This window comes from Chanodichthys erythropterus, chromosome 17 (assembly GCF_024489055.1).
Source record: "Chanodichthys erythropterus isolate Z2021 chromosome 17, ASM2448905v1, whole genome shotgun sequence".
Taxonomy (NCBI): domain Eukaryota; kingdom Metazoa; phylum Chordata; class Actinopteri; order Cypriniformes; family Xenocyprididae; genus Chanodichthys; species Chanodichthys erythropterus.
The window spans coordinates 3,611,850-3,631,102 of record NC_090237.1 but is presented as its reverse complement, the minus strand read 5'-3'; the positions used below and the strand labels follow the sequence as shown (position 1 = coordinate 3,631,102).

At 35.0% G+C, this 19,253-nt stretch overlaps 1 protein-coding gene across 1 annotated transcript; it reads left to right on the top strand.

Moving 5' to 3' along the window:
• The first annotated feature begins 505 nt into the window (after positions 1-505).
• LOC137004383 (oocyte zinc finger protein XlCOF6-like) lies at positions 506-17,274 on the top strand. Its single transcript, XM_067364646.1, has 5 exons — positions 506-649; positions 1,846-1,927; positions 2,066-2,283; positions 4,922-5,525; positions 15,449-17,274. Exons 3-5 carry the CDS (start codon positions 2,199-2,201, stop codon positions 16,377-16,379), a joined length of 1,620 nt encoding a protein of 539 aa, XP_067220747.1. The 5' UTR covers positions 506-649; positions 1,846-1,927; positions 2,066-2,198; the 3' UTR covers positions 16,380-17,274.
• Positions 17,275-19,253: the final 1,979 nt, after the last annotated feature.

The following is a 19,253-nucleotide window of genomic DNA, read 5'->3' as shown; positions in this document are numbered from 1 at the left end:
AAAATGCTTCTTGATTCAAGAATTTTTAGATATTTAGACTGGAAACAAGAAAAAGAATCGAAGTAAGAAAAGCATTTTTGCAGCGTAGAGCACAGAATATAGTGGGGTTTTATTTAATTTGAAGTACAAGCACCTGAACAAGTTGGTTGCGAGTCTTGCGACCCGCCATAAAACCGGAGAGAGAACGGGGCTGTGTCCGAAATTTGAAGGGACAGCCATTTGTTGTAGTCAACGATGTTGAGTGCACTCTTTCAATCCTACAATGCACTGCAATAACGATATTATTATTCGAAAATAATGAAATATTCATTACTACTGGAGCTGCCAGTTTGCTACATTTCAAATGATTAAACAAGTGGACTATATTAGTAATGTAGGGTATAGTGAATGAGGGTATAGGAGTTATATTTCGAACACGGAAAGAGAGTTCTGTGAGTGACGTCATTTGTAATGGACCGGTCGCGCGCCTGTTATCTAGCCCTAGCTGCGTCTCAATCAGCTCCCTAGCTCCCTAGGTCGTGAATCAGTATATCATGAAACTGAATGTGGCCGACTACCTGATCAGTACCCTCACTACTGAACTAGGGAGCTGATTGAGACACGGTCAGTCAGAACAACAGCCTATGGTTGGAGAGAGAAAGTCAGTCAGGTACGTCTCTGCATTATAGAGTTAAAATATGCTGTATTAAGTGAAGTTTCTAGTTGGTATTAATTACAGAAGTGCCATAAACCCAGAAAAAGTTTATATATGCGTTTTTCTACCAACAGTTCGCTGTATGTTTGGAGTTTTATTAACGCACGTCTTTGTTTTATATTGCCGCCTACGCGCCAAAGTAGAGCGCGGGGTTTTCCCTGTTAATGAGTTTCTCCACATATAATTTTGGTGGATTGAGTCTGTGGAAATGTCGTTTAGTGTTGTAAAAAGTTCGTTTTATGTTAAAATGTATGTTTACAGCCATATGTGACCTGTGTATTCGATGAATTGCAGTTATTAGGGAGGAAGATCCTTAAAGGATTAGTTCACTTTCAAATTAAAATTTCCTGATAATTTACTCAGCCCCATGTCATCCAAGATGTCCATGTCCTGCTCTCTTCAGTCGAAAAGGAATGAAGGTTTTTGATGAAAACATTCCAGGATCTAGAGAAACCATAGCTCATTTTCTAAAAAAAAAAATATATATATATATATACGTTTTAACCATAAATGCTCATCTTGAACTAGCTCTCTTCTTCTCGATTAGAATTCCGGCAGTGTAGACACTGCTAAGTGTATTACTGCCCTCCACAGGTCAAAGTTTGAACTAATTGTTATATACTTGCACTAGTATATTGTATATGGCAATTTAGTTAAAACTTTGACCCGAGTAGGGCAGTAATACACTTAGCAGTGTCTACACTGCCGGAATTCTAATAGAGAAGAAGAGAGCTAGTTCAAGATGAGCAATAGAGTGCCTCAGGGATGATGCATTTTTGTAGGCAAAACCCGGAAGTGAGTTATCATTTTAGGATTTCCGGTTCCAACGCTGTAAAGTCAATGGGTTTTTTGAATGGGTTTTTGCTAAAAGACGCCTGAAATAAGGTCTGTGGTTAACAAAGCCTCTAAATACTTTCACGTTTTGATCTATGATATACAACACACCAGTTATAACCCACTTGTGTTTTTTTTTAAACTTTTACTGTGTCTTAAAATCGGCGGTTGCTAACAAATTGCTAAAAGGGACTACTTCCTTTGGCGGGGACTTTAGACGTCATACATTATTATGAGTACAATTTTGTCTGTATTATTTGTGTCCCTTTCAAAAATTGGTCTTGAGAAACTTTGTTCATTGTCCTCCCAACTGTTAGATAAAATTTAAGCCCATGATTCCAACTACATCACCAGATGGAAGTGAAAGAGAAAGACAAGAACTGAAGTGAAATTTCAAAGGTGATGATGCTGTAGTTTTTTTGTTTTTAAGTTAGTGTGCAAATGTAAAGATCTCCGACATCACCATAATGAATGAAACGAAAAAAGTGAACTTTTGTTTTTTAGAAGCTGCATTAAACCCTTTACTTTTTAATGCAGATTGAACAAAAACACAGTGATCACAGTTCACACCTGAAGTGAAGCTCCACCCACAACAATTCACCAATAAATACTGGGAATATTCACATCATCCTACAAGAGAAGGACAAACTCCAGGTGTAGATTGTTAAAGATGGAGTTTATTAAAGAGGAGATTGAAGACATGAGTGATCCAGAACTATCCAGAATAAAACATGAAGAAACTGAAATACAAACAGGTTGGTGTCCATTCTTGATTCTTCACGGTTGACTGCTTTGGTAGATGTGAAATAATAATTAGTATATGGCTGATAAATGATCAAGAAATACCTCTTAATGATCATAAACTTGTATATAGCAGTTGTCAAACACCTTTTACCTATATTAAAGGATTAGTCTACTTTCAAATAAACTTTTCCTGATAATTTGCTCACCCCCATGTCATCCAAGATGTGCATGTCCTTCTTTCTTCAGTCGAAAAGAAATTAAGGTTTATGATGAAAACATTCCAGGATTATTCTCCTTATAGTGGACTTCAATGGCCTCCAAACGGTTGAAGGTCAAAATTACAGTTTCAGTGCAGCTTCAAAGGGCTTTAAACGATACCAGACAAGGAATAAGGGTCTTATCTAGCGAAATGATCTGTCATTTAAAAAAAAAAAAATGTATATGCTTTATATAAACAAATGTTCGCCTTCCCTATTCTACTTTTGGAAAGAACGCAGCGCCAGATAAATTTTTCCCCTAAGTAGAATAGGGAAGGCGTAGGACATACAGCGTAAACGTTTTGGAGAATACGGAAATGTGGTTTTGGCAAAAGCACTTTTAACAAGTGAATAACAGAACAAAACTTTGCCTCATGAAACATCTGATATCTGATCTGTGTTGCTTTCTGCTAGTGATGTGCATCTCCATAACTGAGACTGATGCGATACGCATCTCGATGCATAGTCAATAAAACAATACATTAAAGATACATATGAGGCAGCTACCGATTCGATGGATATGATAAACCCCTATTACAATGTAGTGTGATCCAATTTCGATTCGTTGCAATACGATGCAATGTTAAAAAATATGATGCTATGCAATTCAATATGGAAGGTTCTATGAAATACTATTTCTTTTTTTTCTCGAACTCCATTTTATTATAATTATTTTTATTTATTTGTTTTCATTTTTTACCAAATTCTGTTTTCATTTTTCTGGATTCCATTTTAATGGTTTAATTAAAAACATGTTATTAATTGAATTAATGAAAAGCAACCTCATTCATTTTACAATAATAGGGCCTTATGAATTTTTCCCCCAGAAATTCTGTGCTGTGTATTTAAATGTATCTGGTAATCAAATTAAGGGATAAAACATTCATTTATTTTTAATCAAATGAAATTTAAATAAACCCTTTCATTTTATGGCAAACAAAGTGCTGCACTACAGTTTTACTGTTAATATTAAAACATGGATGAAAAAATGTGTGAATTGGTTCTTCAAAAATAAAGTCTTAATTATTGTATTATTATTATAAGTAGTAGTAGTATCACATTAAGACATACATTATACGGTACAGTAGTAATACAAAAGTAGTATATTCAATTCAAATTTATTTATATAGCACTTTTCATGATACATATCGTTTCAAAGCAGCTTTACGGAACATGCATGTCAATATTACAATTTAGAATAATACGTTATCAGAGGTGACTGTGTCCAAATTATGTAATTTCAGAAATGTACATATCCTCTTGGGACCCAGGAATAGACTTCTGTCCTCTGTGGTGGACATTATATTTTAGTGATTTTTCTCTGACATTATACATGTCATAGTTTTAAATCTGGATGTCCTGTAAAGAGCATATTCAGGGCTTTGCAGAGAAACCAAATTTTTAGAGGTTTCAGCATGACAACAACAGCTTCTTGGTCGTTAAATGGAAACTCTTATGGAAATATGATAATATTTTGTAATTATCATTTAAATCGGATTCATTTTCAAATTGTCATAAATCAATATCTCAGGAAAATGTTATGGGGTTAGGAAACGGCATTGATTTCATACATGACAACAGGACTTGAATCATGTTTATCTGGCATTTTAGGAGATACAACAAGTGAATAGCGAAATAAAATATATATCAATATTCCTATTATTAGATATTATGAAAATGTTGCCAATTATTACACTATTTTTTCCATTGCAGGTTGCTCTAAGAACACATTAATATGCACATTAGATACAGTGTATAGATGCATTGTATTGAAAGGGAAAACCCATGTATGTCTGTTTTACCCACATATTGCATAAAGTAAACTGGTATATTGATTCATTCCATTCTATCTTTCATAACATAGTTGAGATTCATCTTTATACAAAGTTTGGTTAAAATAAGTATATCATACTACAATAGTAATATGGCTATATGGCTGTCACAAGTTGTGTGTGTATATGATATGACAATAGTTTTTCTCAAATTAAACAATAAAATGCTCATGACTCTCAGAGACTCTGTCATCATATTGTCAGATGAAAGACACCGGGAAAAAAACAGCAAACACCATGCGTGCTTCTAAAGGTATTTTCTTGTCTGTGCCATTCATTCATATGCAGAACATGCAGGTTCTTGCAGTTTAATAATCACAAACACTAGTCCATATCAGGATTTGATTTTGATTTAGTAAACAATTTTTTACCGATGCAAATATGTTCGAAATGATGCATCACAATACAAATGCCAACTTGTGTCTGATGCACACTTTTTAAATCGATGCATTACATCGTTAATTTTTATTCCAGTGCACTGATGCTAATCTTACCATCCCTACTTTCTGCTATTAAATCAGGGTTTACTTGAACTGATTCTAACTTAATGTGTATTTTAGACCATATGGAAGTGAAACAGCAAAGAGAAGAACTGAATGAAGAGGAGGAGAAACATCATAACTTTAAAACTCAAAGAACCAATGCCAAAAAGCTGCACACCTGCCCTCAGTGTGGAATGAGTTTCACAGGAAAAGGAAGCCTTGAAAGACACTTAAGAATTCATACTGGAGAGAAACCGTTTACATGCCCTCAGTGTGGAAAGAGTTTCACAGAAAAAGGAGGCCTTGAAAGACACTTAAGAATTCATACTAGAGAGAAACCGTTTGCATGCCCTCAGTGTGGAAAGAGTTACACAGGAAAAGAAAGCCTTGAAAGACACTTAAGAATTCATACTACAGAGAAACCATTTACATGCCCTCAATGTGGAAAGAGTTACACAGGAAAAGGAGGCCTTGAAAGACACTTAAGAATTCATACTACAGAGAAACCGTTTACATGCCCTCAGTGTGGAAAAAGTTACACAGGAAAAGGAAGCCTTGAAAGACACTTAAGAATTCACACTGGAGAGAAACCGTTTACATGCCCTCAGTGTGGAAAGAGTTACACACAAAAAGGAGCCCTTAACAAACACAAGAGAGTTCACACTGGAGAGAAACTGTGTAAATGCACTAAATGTGGACAGTTTCACAGACAAAGAAGACCTTGACAATCACATGAGATTTCACACTGAAGAAAAACCGTTTACATGCACTCAGTGTGGAAAGAGTTTCAGAGTAGAAGGACAATTTAAAACACACAAGTTTTATTTTAAATAAATTTGCAAAGATTTCAAACAAACTTCTTTCTTTTTGTCATTATGGGTTATTGTTTGTATTATTTTAAGGAAAATAATTAATGGAATCCCTTTTGGAATAAGGCTGTAACATAAATGTGGAAAAAGTGAAGCGCTGTGAATACTTTCCTGATGTGCTGTACATTTTATTGTTATCTCGACATGATATAGTTTAATGCCGAGTCCTATTCAAAAACCATGTTTTTGCCACAATGTCTTAATTTAGGGGTCAACCTACACAGCATGTAGTTTGGAGTCCTGTGAGATGTTTTTTGTCATTATGAAGCTAATCAGTTAACAGGCCAAAAAATATTTAAATAAAAATATAAATAACTTTTGGAAAAGTATTATGAATTATGAACTTGGATGGCTGCTCTTTAAATTATTAGTTAACCCCAAAAAGAAGAATAACTCTCCCTCATGTCATTCCAAAACCATAAGACTTTTGCTAATGTTTGAAACACAAATTAAGATATTTTTTATATTCTCTCAATTTTTGTCCATTCCAAGTCTGGGTGCTTGATCTCAGTTTTTGTCTGAGCAGGAAAATCAAGTCTTAAAGAATATTAAAAATATCTTCATTTGTGTTCCAAAGATGGACAAAAGTCTTACAGGTGTGGAACAAGACATCAGACATCAATTATTTGAAAAACAAATGTCAAGAAGTAATACTGTTGTTGTATAAACACATTAAGTAGGCAGTAGAAAATAGAAACATTTCTAAAAATAAACTCAAAAGAATGAAGCACTGTTAGGTCTCTGGCTTAATACATCTACAAAAAACAAACATTGTTTTATCAAAAAACAATTGATTTTGGAATTTTAAACTTTACTTACCATAAATCGTCTTTCCCTCTGAGAAAATCAAACGTCCTCGCACAGCAGTTGCCTGTCGTTTACTTTGGCTGAAATATTACATGCAAAACATTAATTTTAAAAATTATCGCTTCAACACCATCAAAATAAACCAACCTTTATTACATATTGCTGTTTCATAAAATAAAATAAAAAGGCCATTAAGACATTTTTCACCTTCAAATACAACTCAAAATAGTCTTGAACAGAAACAATTAAGAATATCTTTAATCTTTTTCTTTACAGTTTCAGTGCAGCTTCAAAGTGCTTTAAACGATACCAGACAATGAATATGGGTCTTATCTAGCGAAACGATTGGTCGAAAATGACTGATCGTTTTGATAGATAAGACCCTTATTCCTCATCTGGTATCGTTTATAGTCCTTTGAAGCTGTAATTTTGACCTTTAACCGTCTGGAGGACATTGAAGTCCACTATAAGGAGAATAATCCTGGAATGTTTCCATCAAAAACCTCAATTTCTTTTCGACTGAAGAACGAAAGACATGAACATCTTGGATAACATGGGGGTGAGTGCATTTTTTAGAGTATAGTGAAATAAACTTGTGTTCTGTGACATTAGTTTTGTGGAAGTTGTTTTTGAGTTGTAACTTGTATTGTAGCTCTTTCATTTCTTTAGCACTTTTTAATATATACATAAAAAAATATATATAAGACGTCATTTATTTATAAATACACAAATTTCTCAAGTTCACTTTAGGTTTGTGAAAGAATATTGATGACTTATGAAAAATTGCCATCCATAATAAATGTTCTAAAAATGTTATAATTGTGAGGCAGGACCAGATTTTAAAGTAGATTTCAAAGGTTTGTCTGAGCTTGTTAAATGAAATGAAATGAAATGAAACAAACTATACTGCAATAATCAGGGTATCTTCAATCCATGCATCATTCATTCAGTAATTTCTTGACTTAATGTTGAAAGTAGAATAATGACTCCTTTTTCATTTTTTCATAAAAAACCCCAACAAAAATTCTTTTTTCGTTCAGGGGTAGAAAAATTAATAAAAAGCTTGAATATTTCATTTCTACATGTGGGCGGGAATTAAATGCCCATTTCTGCTGATCAGTCAGCCGAAGATCAAATCTACTATTATCTATATGACTATAAAGAGTATTAGCTAAAGTTATTTCCCCTGCTGAGTGACCAAGTGATCGCGTAAGTTCTGGCATTGCTAACTTGACATCTCAGCCTGTTCATTATCTAAATAAAACACAGTAAAAAAAAAAACTCAATTTAATTTGTCTGTTGTCCAATATAAAGACAGTGCTGGTCAATCATCACCTGCCACTTGCTGTTATTCCAGACTCATTTCTCTGCATGTGAAGATGCTGACTTATGTGTGTATTGGGACCGACTGAAGTACGAGCCTTCTTTACATTTAATAGTTTACCATCCAAATGTTACATCACAAATATGGAAACTTTGGTCCAAATGAGAGATGCACGAGGCCAGCATTGGTGCAGTTTCAGTTTCGATTCAAATAAATAAGTTTAGGATTGGCTTCAAAGTAAATGCTTTTAATGAATGACACCATATATAGGCTATTTTTAGGCTTATTTTTATTATACATGTATTTTTTCAATCTTGTTTTTTTCCTGAATACCATTCATTTCATGATTTTTCATGGAGTGAGGGGAAATATACAATTATACAATATACAATTAACCTGAATTCACCCTACTGAAAAATAGAGTTGGCTTCTTGATTTGCAGATGGTTTAAAATGCCATTGAAACTGCTGCAGTAAGTTGCAAGTGTGTACAAATATAAAGGATTTGTAGTGTTGAGAAGTTTTTGGGTAACTGTTCCAGCAAACTTTTGTTTTTACTTTTATGTTTTATTATTGAAGTGGTGTTAAAATAGATTCTGAAATAATTAATTGTATTAAACAATTAACTGTTTAAATTCCATTAATTTATGTATATTGTCTTTATTTTGTTCTGCAAGGCAGAGGGAAAATATGAATGTTTGTTTATAAATAATATTTTGAGTTCGTTTCATTGAGTGACGTCATTTGTAATGGACCGGTCGCGCGCCTGTTTATCTCAGTCAGAACATGGTCAGAACAACAGCCTGAGAGAGTCAGTCAGGTATGTATCTGCATTAAAGAGTGAAAATATGCTGTATTGGTTGAAGTTTCGAATTGGAATTAATTATAGGAGTACAAGTTTATGTGTGCGTTTTTCTTCCAACAGTTCGATGTATTTTTGGAGCGCGGGGTTTTCCCTGTTAATGAGTTTCTCCACATTTGGTGGATTGAGTCTGTGGAAATGTCATTTAGTATAGTAATGTGTACAGCTTTCATTTTGATGTTACAGTGTATGTTTATGTGTCCTGTGTATTCGATGAATTGCAGTTATTAGGGAGGACGATACTTAACGTGTCTTTTCTCATACATCCTTCGGCTGAAAGACAGTGAATCTGAAGGTGTGTGTGTTGATTTTCTGTCCTCTGTTAATAAACTGCAGATGTGGTCCCCGAAGAGCCTGGCGTTCATTGGAGGTGCTGGTGAAATCTGCCAAGATATTTTTGATAACATTCACTGGTGTGTAATTTGATTTGTAAAATTTAAAATGAAAGTTCAATGAAAATGTATTATTCGAATCACCAGATATATATATATATATATGTATGTGTGTGTGTGAATCAATGAACTTAACTCGTATTTAAACAACTATCACTTTGTGTTACACATATTCTTACCAGTACAATTTTGGCTGTATTATTTGTGTCCCCTTCAAAAATTGCTCTTGAGAAATTTTGTTTATTGTCCTCCCAACTGTTAGATGACATTTAAGCCCATAATTCTAACAACGTAATGTTTATTTCAGACCAGATGGAAGTGAAAGAGAAAAGACAAGAGCTTAAGTGAAATTTCAAAGTTGATGATGCTGTAGTTTGTTTCAGCCTGTTTATACACACACACACACACACACACACACACACAAAGTGGTTAATGTGTAAAGATCTCAGACATCACCATAAATGAATTTAAAACTGGAAACTATTGGCTTTTCAGGAGCTGCGTTAAACATGACGCCCCTGTACTTTTTAAATGCAGATTGAACAAAAACTCCAGGCGTAGCAGCTGAAATCTGTGTGATGGTTAAAGATGGAGTTTATTAAAGAGGAGATTGAAGACACGAGTATTTCAGAACCATCCGGAATAAAACATGAAGAAACTGAGGAACAAATAGGTTGGTGTCCATTTTTGATTCTACATTGTTGGCTGCTTGGGTAGATGTGAATTAATAATCAGTATATGGATGATAAATGATCATAACCTTGTATATAGCAGTTGTCAAACACATTTTACCTATATTAACAAATGAATGGCAGAACAAAACTTTGCCTCATGAAAGATCTGATACCTGATCTCTGTTGCTTTCTGCTAGGGATGTGCATCTCCATAACTGAGACTGATGCGATATGCATCTTGATGCATAGCCAATGATATGATACATTAAAGATACATAAGAAGCAGCTACTGATTCAATGTGATATGATTCACCCCTATTACAATGTAGTGTGACCCAATTTTGATTCGATGCAATGGGAAAAAATTCTGCAACTCATATGCATTAACACTGCTTTATGCTTTTAAATTTGTGCTTTACTTTCGATAAGAATAATAGTTTCAGTTTTCAAATTCTGTCAATTTCATAATGAAATTCAAACAATAAATGGTGTTTTTTTAATGTGCTCTTAAATGTGATCTTAAATCTTAAACTTACTGGAATGTATCATGTCTAATGTAATCACTTTATTTGTGTTTCAAACGCGGAAAGGCAAAACAGCTTAAACAATGTCACATCACATTTACCTCAGGAATGTTTTCCAATGTTCACAGTTTCTTTATCTATCTATCTATCTATCTATCTATCTATCTATCTATCTATCTATCTATCTATCTATCTATCTATCTATCTATCTATCTGTCTGTCTGTCATTCTGTCTATCTATCTATCTATCTATCTCTCTCTCTCTCTCATATATATATATATATATATATATATATATATATATATATATATATATATATATATATATATATATATATATATATATATATATATATATATATATATATATAATATTATATATGACTAGAGACACTAGAGAGGAACTTTTTTACTGTTAATTATATGTTTGTGTAAATTTGCCATAAGGACGAATGCTTATGAAAACTACTTTGTGTGATAAGTTTTATACAATTCAGTTTTTATTTGAGTGTAATTATTATATCTATATATATAATATATTATATCATTAAATAATATTATAGCGTTATTATTATTTATATGCAAGTAGCTTACAAGTCAGTTAATTTTAACCTTTAAAGGAAATAGGTCCCAAATTAATCAATATTGAATTGAAGGTATAATCAAATCGAAAATAAATAAATGTTTGTTGTTTTCACTTGAAGCAAATATTGCTTTTCTTCCATTTTATTTTCTTATCAGAGTGCACCAGAATGCTTCCTTTGTTCAAATCACAAATTTTTTGTTTTAGTTTGTAGGTTATTTTGTACACTGTCAAGGACAAAGCTAACCAGCAAAACTCGATATCAAAAGCATCCTAAATTTTAGGGGTTCTTTTTTTGTGCCAAATAACCCTGTGTTTGTGTCACTGTAACTTAATTAGTTGCTTGATGTTAGGCTTAGGGATGTGAATCTTTTCAAAATTTCTTGCTTTTTCAGAAATTTGTTGCCCCCGTGCCAACTTTTTTGAGACCTGTAGCAGGCATCAAATTTGAAATGAGCTCATTTAGTGGATAAAAGTGTAAAAAATGTGGCACTTTACATTTGTGTGATTATTCCTCCATTAATAAAGTTTTAACTATTGTATTATTATTATTATTATTAGTAGTAGTAGTAGTGGTATCACATTAAGACATACATAATATGGTAGAGTAGTAATACAAAAGTAGTATATAGTAAGTAATATGGTTGTCACAACAAGTTAAACCAAACTTTTGTTTCTGTGTGTATAGTATGTTATGACAAGTTTTTCTCAAATTAAATGGTAAAATGCTCAGAGCAGCTCTGGAGAGGAAGTTTGTGTTCATGTCGTCATATAGTCAGATGACAGACGCTGGAAAAACACAGATGCAAATACAGGTGCTGGTCATATAATTAGAATATCATCAAAAAGTTGATTTATTTTACTAATTCCATTGAAAAAGTGAAACTTGTATATTATATTCATTCATTACACACAGACTGATATATTTCAAATGTTCTTTTAATTTTGATGATTATAACATTCAGTATCTCAGAAAATTAGAATATAACTTAAAGGATTAGTTCACTTTTAAATAAACTTTTGCTGGTAATTTACTCACCCCCATGTCATCCAAGATGTCCATGTCCTTCTTTCTTCAGTAGAAAAGAAATTAAGGTTTTTGATGAAAACATTCCAGGATTTTTCTCCTTATAATGGTCTTGAATGGGCACCAGACGGTTCAAGGTCCAAATGACAGTTTCAATGCAGCTTCAAAGGGCTTTAAACGATACCAGACGATGAATAAGGGTCTTATCTAGCAAAACGATCGGTCATTTAAATTTTTTTTAAGAAGGTTTACGTTTTATAAGCACAAATGCTCGCCTTGCTCTGTTCTGTGATGCGCGTTCGTGACGTCACGTAATACGCAATTACGTTAAAAAGGTCACGCTTGACATAGGCGGAAGTATGAGTCGGTGTTTACAACTTGAACGGTCAAATACTAACCCTGCGTCTCAATCAGCTCCCTAGGTCTTGTCTATCATATATATATCATGAAAGTGAATGTGGCTGATTCCCTGATCAGTGCCGTGACTAAATTACTGAACTAGGGAGCTGACTGAGACACACGGTAAGTCAAACGCCGTTTACAAAAAAAGGTAAAACAACTAACGTTAATGGTTCTTCCATCCTGTGTTGTCAGTGCCATCAGACTGTCATACCCTTCTCCATCAGAACAAAAACACCTCTAAAGGGGGTCGCACACCGGACGCGCACATTATATACGCGCGAGCTCAATTTTGACTCGACTCCTGATAGAAGAGCTGCACAATCGGAGTGTTTTACATCAACAGGGAAACGTTACATATGCTTTAATATTTCGCACTGAGGTTAGTGTACATCGAAAACGGCACAACAGAGCAAAATGAAAGAAAAGGCTACGTTTATACATTTTTAGACTTTATTCAAGCTGTTAAAGTGTAAAACTAATGTATCTTGCAGCACAGGGTGAAGTCAGTATGTACATTAACGATGATTTGAGAGAAATATAATATACACTTAATGTAAAACAATGTACATGGCGCTCTGTGGCGCGGCAGGATTTTGAGTCGTAGCTGGGCACCGCGGACAGGCGCCGAATGTCGCCGCCGGTGTGTACATCCATAGAAAACAATGCGTTCGAATTTTAAAGACGTGGCGTGGTGCTGAGCTTCGTGTCCGGCGTGCGACGCTGTTGCTTAGTAACGGTGGAAATCCATTTTGTCCACTAATGCAGCAAGATGGAAACAGGAGGGACTCAACAACTGATTCTAATGGCGGGATTGAAATGGTCCAGTCGTGGCAGCATCTAGATTCTTCCTCTGTTGGCAGTGGTTGGCATTTGCCACATGTGCACGTCTGCCCGATGCTGGAGAGGTGTGTGTCGCCGCAGCAGTCTCTTCCATCTGCCTAATTTCTTCCTCTGTATATTCCGGTTCAAAAAGGTAGGGCAGGGTGAAAAACTCATCTTCTGCTCGTCCGACATTGTTGTTTTGCCTTTTTTTGTAAACGGCGTTTGACTTAGTATTTGCATGTTCAAGTTGTAAACACTGACTTGGTACTTCCGCCTATGTCATGCGTGACCTTTTGTAACGTAATTGCGTATTACGTGACGTCATGAATGCGCATCCGAGAACAGAGCAAGGCGAGCATTTGTGCTTATAAAACTTAAATTTTTTTTTTGTTTTTTTAAATGACCGATCATTTCGCTAGATAAGACCCTTATTCATCGTCTGGTATCGTTTAAAGCCCTTTGAAGCTGCACTGAAACTGTCAATTGGACCTTGAACCGTCTGGTGCCCATTGAAGCCCATTATAAGGAGAAAAATCCTGGAATGTTTTCATCAAAAACCTTAATTTCTTTTCGACTGAAGAAAGAAGGACATGGACATCTTGGATGACATGGGGGTGAGTAAATTATCTGCAAAAGTTTATTTAAAAGTGAACTAATCCTTTAAGACCAATACAAAGAAAGGATTTTTAGAAATCTTGGCCAACTGAAAAGTATGAACATGAATAGTATGAGCATGTACAGCACTCAATACTTAGTAGTGCGGCGTGGCATGGAGTCGATCAGTCTGTGGCACTGCTCTGGTGTTATCAGAGCCCAGGTTGCTCTGATAGTGGCCTTCAGCTCTTCTGCATTGTTGGATCTGGCATATCGCATCTTCCTCTCCACAAAAACCCATAGATTTTCTATGGGGTTAAGGTCAGGCGAGTTTGCTGGCCAATTAAGAACAGGGATACCATGGTCCTTAAACCAGGTACTGGTAGCTTTGGCACTGTGTGCAGGTGCCAAGACCTGTTGGAAAATGAAATCTGCATCTCCATAAAGTTGGTCAGCAGCAGGAAGCATGAAGTGCTCTAAAACTTCCTGGTATATGGCTACATTGACCTTTGACCTCAGAAAACACAGTGGACCAACACCAGCAGATGACATGGCACCCCAAACCATCACTGACTGTGTAAACTTTACGCTGGACCTCAAGCAACGTGGATTGTGTGCCTCTCCTCTCTTCCTCCGGATTCTGGGTCCCTGATTTCCAAAGGAAATGCAAAATTTACTTTCATCAGAGAACATAACTTTGGACCACTCAGCAGCAGTCCAGTCCTTTTTGTCTTTAGCCCAGGCGAGACGCTTCTGACGCTGTCTGTTGTTCAAGAGTGGCTTGACACAAGGAATGCGACAGCTGAAACCCATGTCTTGCACACGTCTGCGTAGTGGTTCTTGAAGCACTGACTCCAGCTGCAGTCCACTCTTTGTGAATCTCCCCCACATTTTTGAATGGGTTTGTTTCACAATCCTCTCCAGGGTGCGTTTATCCCTATTGCTTGTACACTTTTTTTCTACCACATCTTTTCCTTCCCTTTGCCTCTCTATTAATGTGCTTGGACACAGAGCTCTGTGAACAGCCAGCCTCTTTTGCAATGACCTTTTGTGTCTTTCCCTCCTTGTGCAAGGTGTCAATGGTCGTCTTTTGGACAACTGTCAAGTCAGCAGTCTTCCCCATGATTGTGTAGCCTACAGAACTAGACTGAGAGACCATTTAAAGGCCTTTGCAGGTGTTTTGATTTAATTAGCTGATTAGAGTGTGGCACCAGGTGTCTTCAATATTGAACCTTTTCACAATATTCTAATTTTCTGAGATACTGAATTTGGGATTTTCCTTAGTAGTCAGTTATAATCATCAAAATTAAAAGAAATAAACATTTGAAATATATCAGTCTGTGTGTAATGAATGAATATAATATACAAGTTTCACGTTTTGAATGGAATTAATGAAATAAATCAACTTTTTGATGATATTCTAATTATGACCAGCACCTGTATGTTAGAAACGATGCATATTGATACAAATGCCAACTTGTATCTGATGCACACTTTTTAAATAAATGCATCGCATCGTTAACTTTTATGCTAATGCACTGATGCGAATTTGTGAATCTTACCATCCCAACTTTCTGCTATTAAATCAGGGTTCACTTGAACTGATTCTAACTCTGTGTATTTTAGACCAGGTGGAAGTGAAACCGCAAATGGAAGAACTGAATGAAGTGGAGGAGAAACATCAGAACTTTAAAACTCAAAGAACCAATGCCAAAAAGCTGAAAACCTGCACTCAATGTGGAAAGAGTTTCACAAGACAAGGATTCCTTACAACCCACATGAGATTTCACACTGGAGAGAAACCGTATACATGCACTCAGTGTGGAAAGAGTTTCAGACAAAAAGGACACCTTACGACACACATGAGATTTCATACTGGAGAGAAACCGTACACATGCATTCAGTGTGGAAAAGGTTTCACACAAAAAGCAAACCTTAAAACACACTTAAAAATTCACACTGGAGAGAAACCGTATACATGCACTCAGTGTGGAAAGAGTTTCAAAGAAAAAGGAGACCTTAACAATCACATGAGAATTCACACTGGAGAAAAACCGTATACATGCACTCAGTGTGGAAAGAGTTTCACAGAAAAAGGAACCCTTAACAATCACATGAGAATTCACACTGGAGAAAAACCGTATACATGCACTCAGTGTGGAAAGAGTTTCAGAGAAAAAGGAACCCTTAACAATCACATGAGAATTCACACTGGAGAAAAACCGTATACATGCACTCGGTGTGGAAAGAGTTTCACAGAAAAAGGAGACCTTAACAAACACATGAGAATTCACACTGGAGAGAAACCGTATACATGTACTCAGTGTGGAAAATGTTTCACACAAAAAGGACAACTTAAAACACACTTAAATATTCACACTGAAGAGAAAACGTATACATGCACTCAGTGTGGAATGAGTTTCACATATTTGACTGGTCTCAATGATCATCTGCTCTATCACTGTGGAGAAAAGCCATTTAACTGTAATCAGTGTGGTAAAAAGTTTTTTACGTCATCAAAACTAAAAAAACATCTGATAGTTCATTCAGGTGCGAGACCTCATGTGTGTTCTTTCTGTGGAAGGAGTTTTTCAAGGCTGAATAATTTTAAACTGCACCAGAAAACACACAATGAAGTGAAAGATCATATGCTTTGATTGTGGGAAGAGCTTTACTAGAGCTGCGTTCCGGAAACAGCACCAACAAATTCATACTGGAGAAAGACCTTACAAGTGCTCATATTGTGATAAGAGTTTCACTGTGTCTGGAAACCTGAAAAAACATGAGTGAGTTCACACTGGAGAGAAGCCATAATTACTCGGTGTGGAGAGTTTCACCCAATCAAATCATCTAGTGATTCATATTGAAAAGCATTGTTCTGTGTCACAGTGAACATATGTTTTCTTCAGATCTAAAATGTTCAAGTAAATCATATGAGATTCACATAAAGTAAATGTGTAAGTTAACTAATAAACTAGTGTTGCTGTGAAATGCCACAAGATTTGTGTTTTATATGTTAGATTGAACACAAAGAAATACCAAAATTAAAGGAGACTGGAAACATTTAAGAAAAACAACAACAACCAGTTATTTGTCTTTTTGGTTGTCATATATATGAAACAATTCCCTCAATTTGAGTTTTCACTTTTGTTTGTTTAGTTGTATAATTTTTATATATGTTATATATATATTATTATGTTGTTTCATAAACAGATTTATTTAAAAGTCTACACATTTCTCTGCAACATAAACGTTGTATAAGCTCTGTACAATAACAACAAATAAAATTACCATTTTACTGTCAATTAATGATTTTGTGAGCAAATGTTATCTACAGATCCAGTACTTTAAATAAACTGAGAATCAGATAAAGCAAATGTATAGTGAAAAAAAACTTGACATTAATTTTGTGAAAGTTGTTTTTGAGTTGTAACTTTTTGACTTGTCATTTAGCTGTCACTCTCATGAATTTTTTAATGTATATATTGAAATAAGACATTTATTTATAAATTTACAAATTTTTGGTTTGTTAAAGACTATTGTTGACTTGACAAATTGCCATCCATAGGCTCTGTATAATAAATGTTCTAAAACTTAAAATTCTGAGGCAGGACCTGATTCAGAAAAAATGTTGTTTATTAATTAACATTTAAAATCTCTCCCTGCTGTTTTTTGTTACATTCATAATCATTACTTCTGCTGGTCCTTTATGGCAATTAGCTTAATGTTGCTATATAACGTAATATTATGTAAAACATGCATTATGAATTGTTTATTCTCTCCAGTATTTAAGAAATTAAATCAATATAAATGTCTGGTCGCTTAGAAAAAAACTATTTCACATATTTTCGATCCAGAGCACAGAGCATCATACATTATTATCAGTGTAAAATTGTATTTGTGTATTACTTATGACTATGACTACAGGTTGTACTATTTCTTTAAAACAAAACGCTTTGCAGGTCTATTATCTCTAGTCACACACCAATTGTCATCAGTTAGCTAATGTGTCCCACCCCAACACACACACCAGAGATAAAACTTTGCAGGTCCTTTGGCCTACTCGGATGAAAACCACTTAAGTGAGCTCAATTATAGTAATGCCGCATTTTATTGTCAGTAACAGGTAACAGTGTTTTAACGGGGAAACGGTAATTTGTTTGATTACTTGTTACTGAAAAAAAGTAATGCCGTTAGTAACGCTGTTTATAACTCCATTATTCCCATCACTGATTGTAACTACATTTCATCTTTTTCTTATCAAACAACCAGACTAACGGAAGGTTCAACACAACAATGCCGACGACAGGGCTTTCTTTGTAGAACTCAAAGTGCCAATTTGCTATAGCCTACATAAGTCACGTTTTTATCATGTGATCATCTGTGATTATATAGGTTTATAATGCATTTAACATCAAATAATCTAAATGTAGACTTTTACAAGTAGACGTGTCAAGAATTCGTTGTGCCATAAAGATATTTTAATGGAGACTGAGACACGCTAAAGCACATCATTCTGTTGTAGTACAGTTTGTAATAATTTTGAATGTACACAAATAAAAAATACATTTTACCATTGTGAATGATGTCCTACTTTTATCTATGTAACTGTAAAGAGTAATAGCTAAAGTTATTTCCCCTGCTGAGTGACCAATGATCGTGCCGGCGCCACGCGCTCACACAGCATAAGTTCTGGCATTGCTAACTTGACATCTCAGCCTGTTCATTATCAAAATAAAATATAGTCAACCAAACTCAATTTAATTTGTCTGTTGTACAATATAAAGGTAGTGCTGGTCATTCATCACCTGTCACTTGCTGTTATACCAGACTCATTTCTCTGCATGTGAAGATGCTGATTTACGTGTGTATTGGGACCCGACTGAAGTACAAGCCTTCTTTACATTAATAGTTTAGCATCCAAATGTTCACAAATATGGAAACTTTGGACCAAATGAGAGATGCACAAGCCCAACGTCGGTGCAGTTTCAGGGTGAGTTCAAATAAATAAGTTTAGGCTTGGCTTTAAAATAAATGCTTGTAATGAATAGGTTATTTTTAGGCTACCTATGGCAGGCCCGGATTGGCTAATCGGGAGGACGGAGAATTCCCGGTGGGCCGGTCAGTTTATTTGGCCGCGAGGGCCGGTGTTGTCATGGCACTTGGTCGAAATATGGATGATCTAGAAACTGTGGACGTGGCCAAATGTCGTATAGTTTCCTGCTTTTTTGTCCTTTGCCAATCACACATATGATTATACATACTTGTATTTTTCATTCTTGTTTTTTTTTTTCCTGAATGCCATTAATTTAGAGATTTGTCATGGAGTGAGGGGAAATATATGCAGAGCCTACATGTTAATAGTGTTTATAATGTTTGTCAATGTAGCACTTGTGTAGACAAATTCACTTGTGGCTATAACTATGCATGTAAGAGAAATAGGCTAGGCTATTATATATGTTTATCTCATAAATATGAACTATTAGTATGATTTTTAGGCCTGTTTTCTTTAGCTGGTCAACTCTCAAAGT

Coding starts and splice junctions, on each gene's coding strand:
- LOC137004383 (XM_067364646.1), top strand. CDS start 2,199: ATGGAGTTTATTAAAGAGGAGATTGAAGACATGAGTGATCCAGAACTA. Junction 2,284..4,921: donor AGAAACTGAAATACAAACAG/GTTGGTGTCCAT, acceptor TGTGTATTTTAG/ACCATATGGAAGTGAAACAG. Junction 5,526..15,448: donor ACTGGAGAGAAACTGTGTAA/ATGCACTAAATG, acceptor AAAGCTGAAAAC/CTGCACTCAATGTGGAAAGA.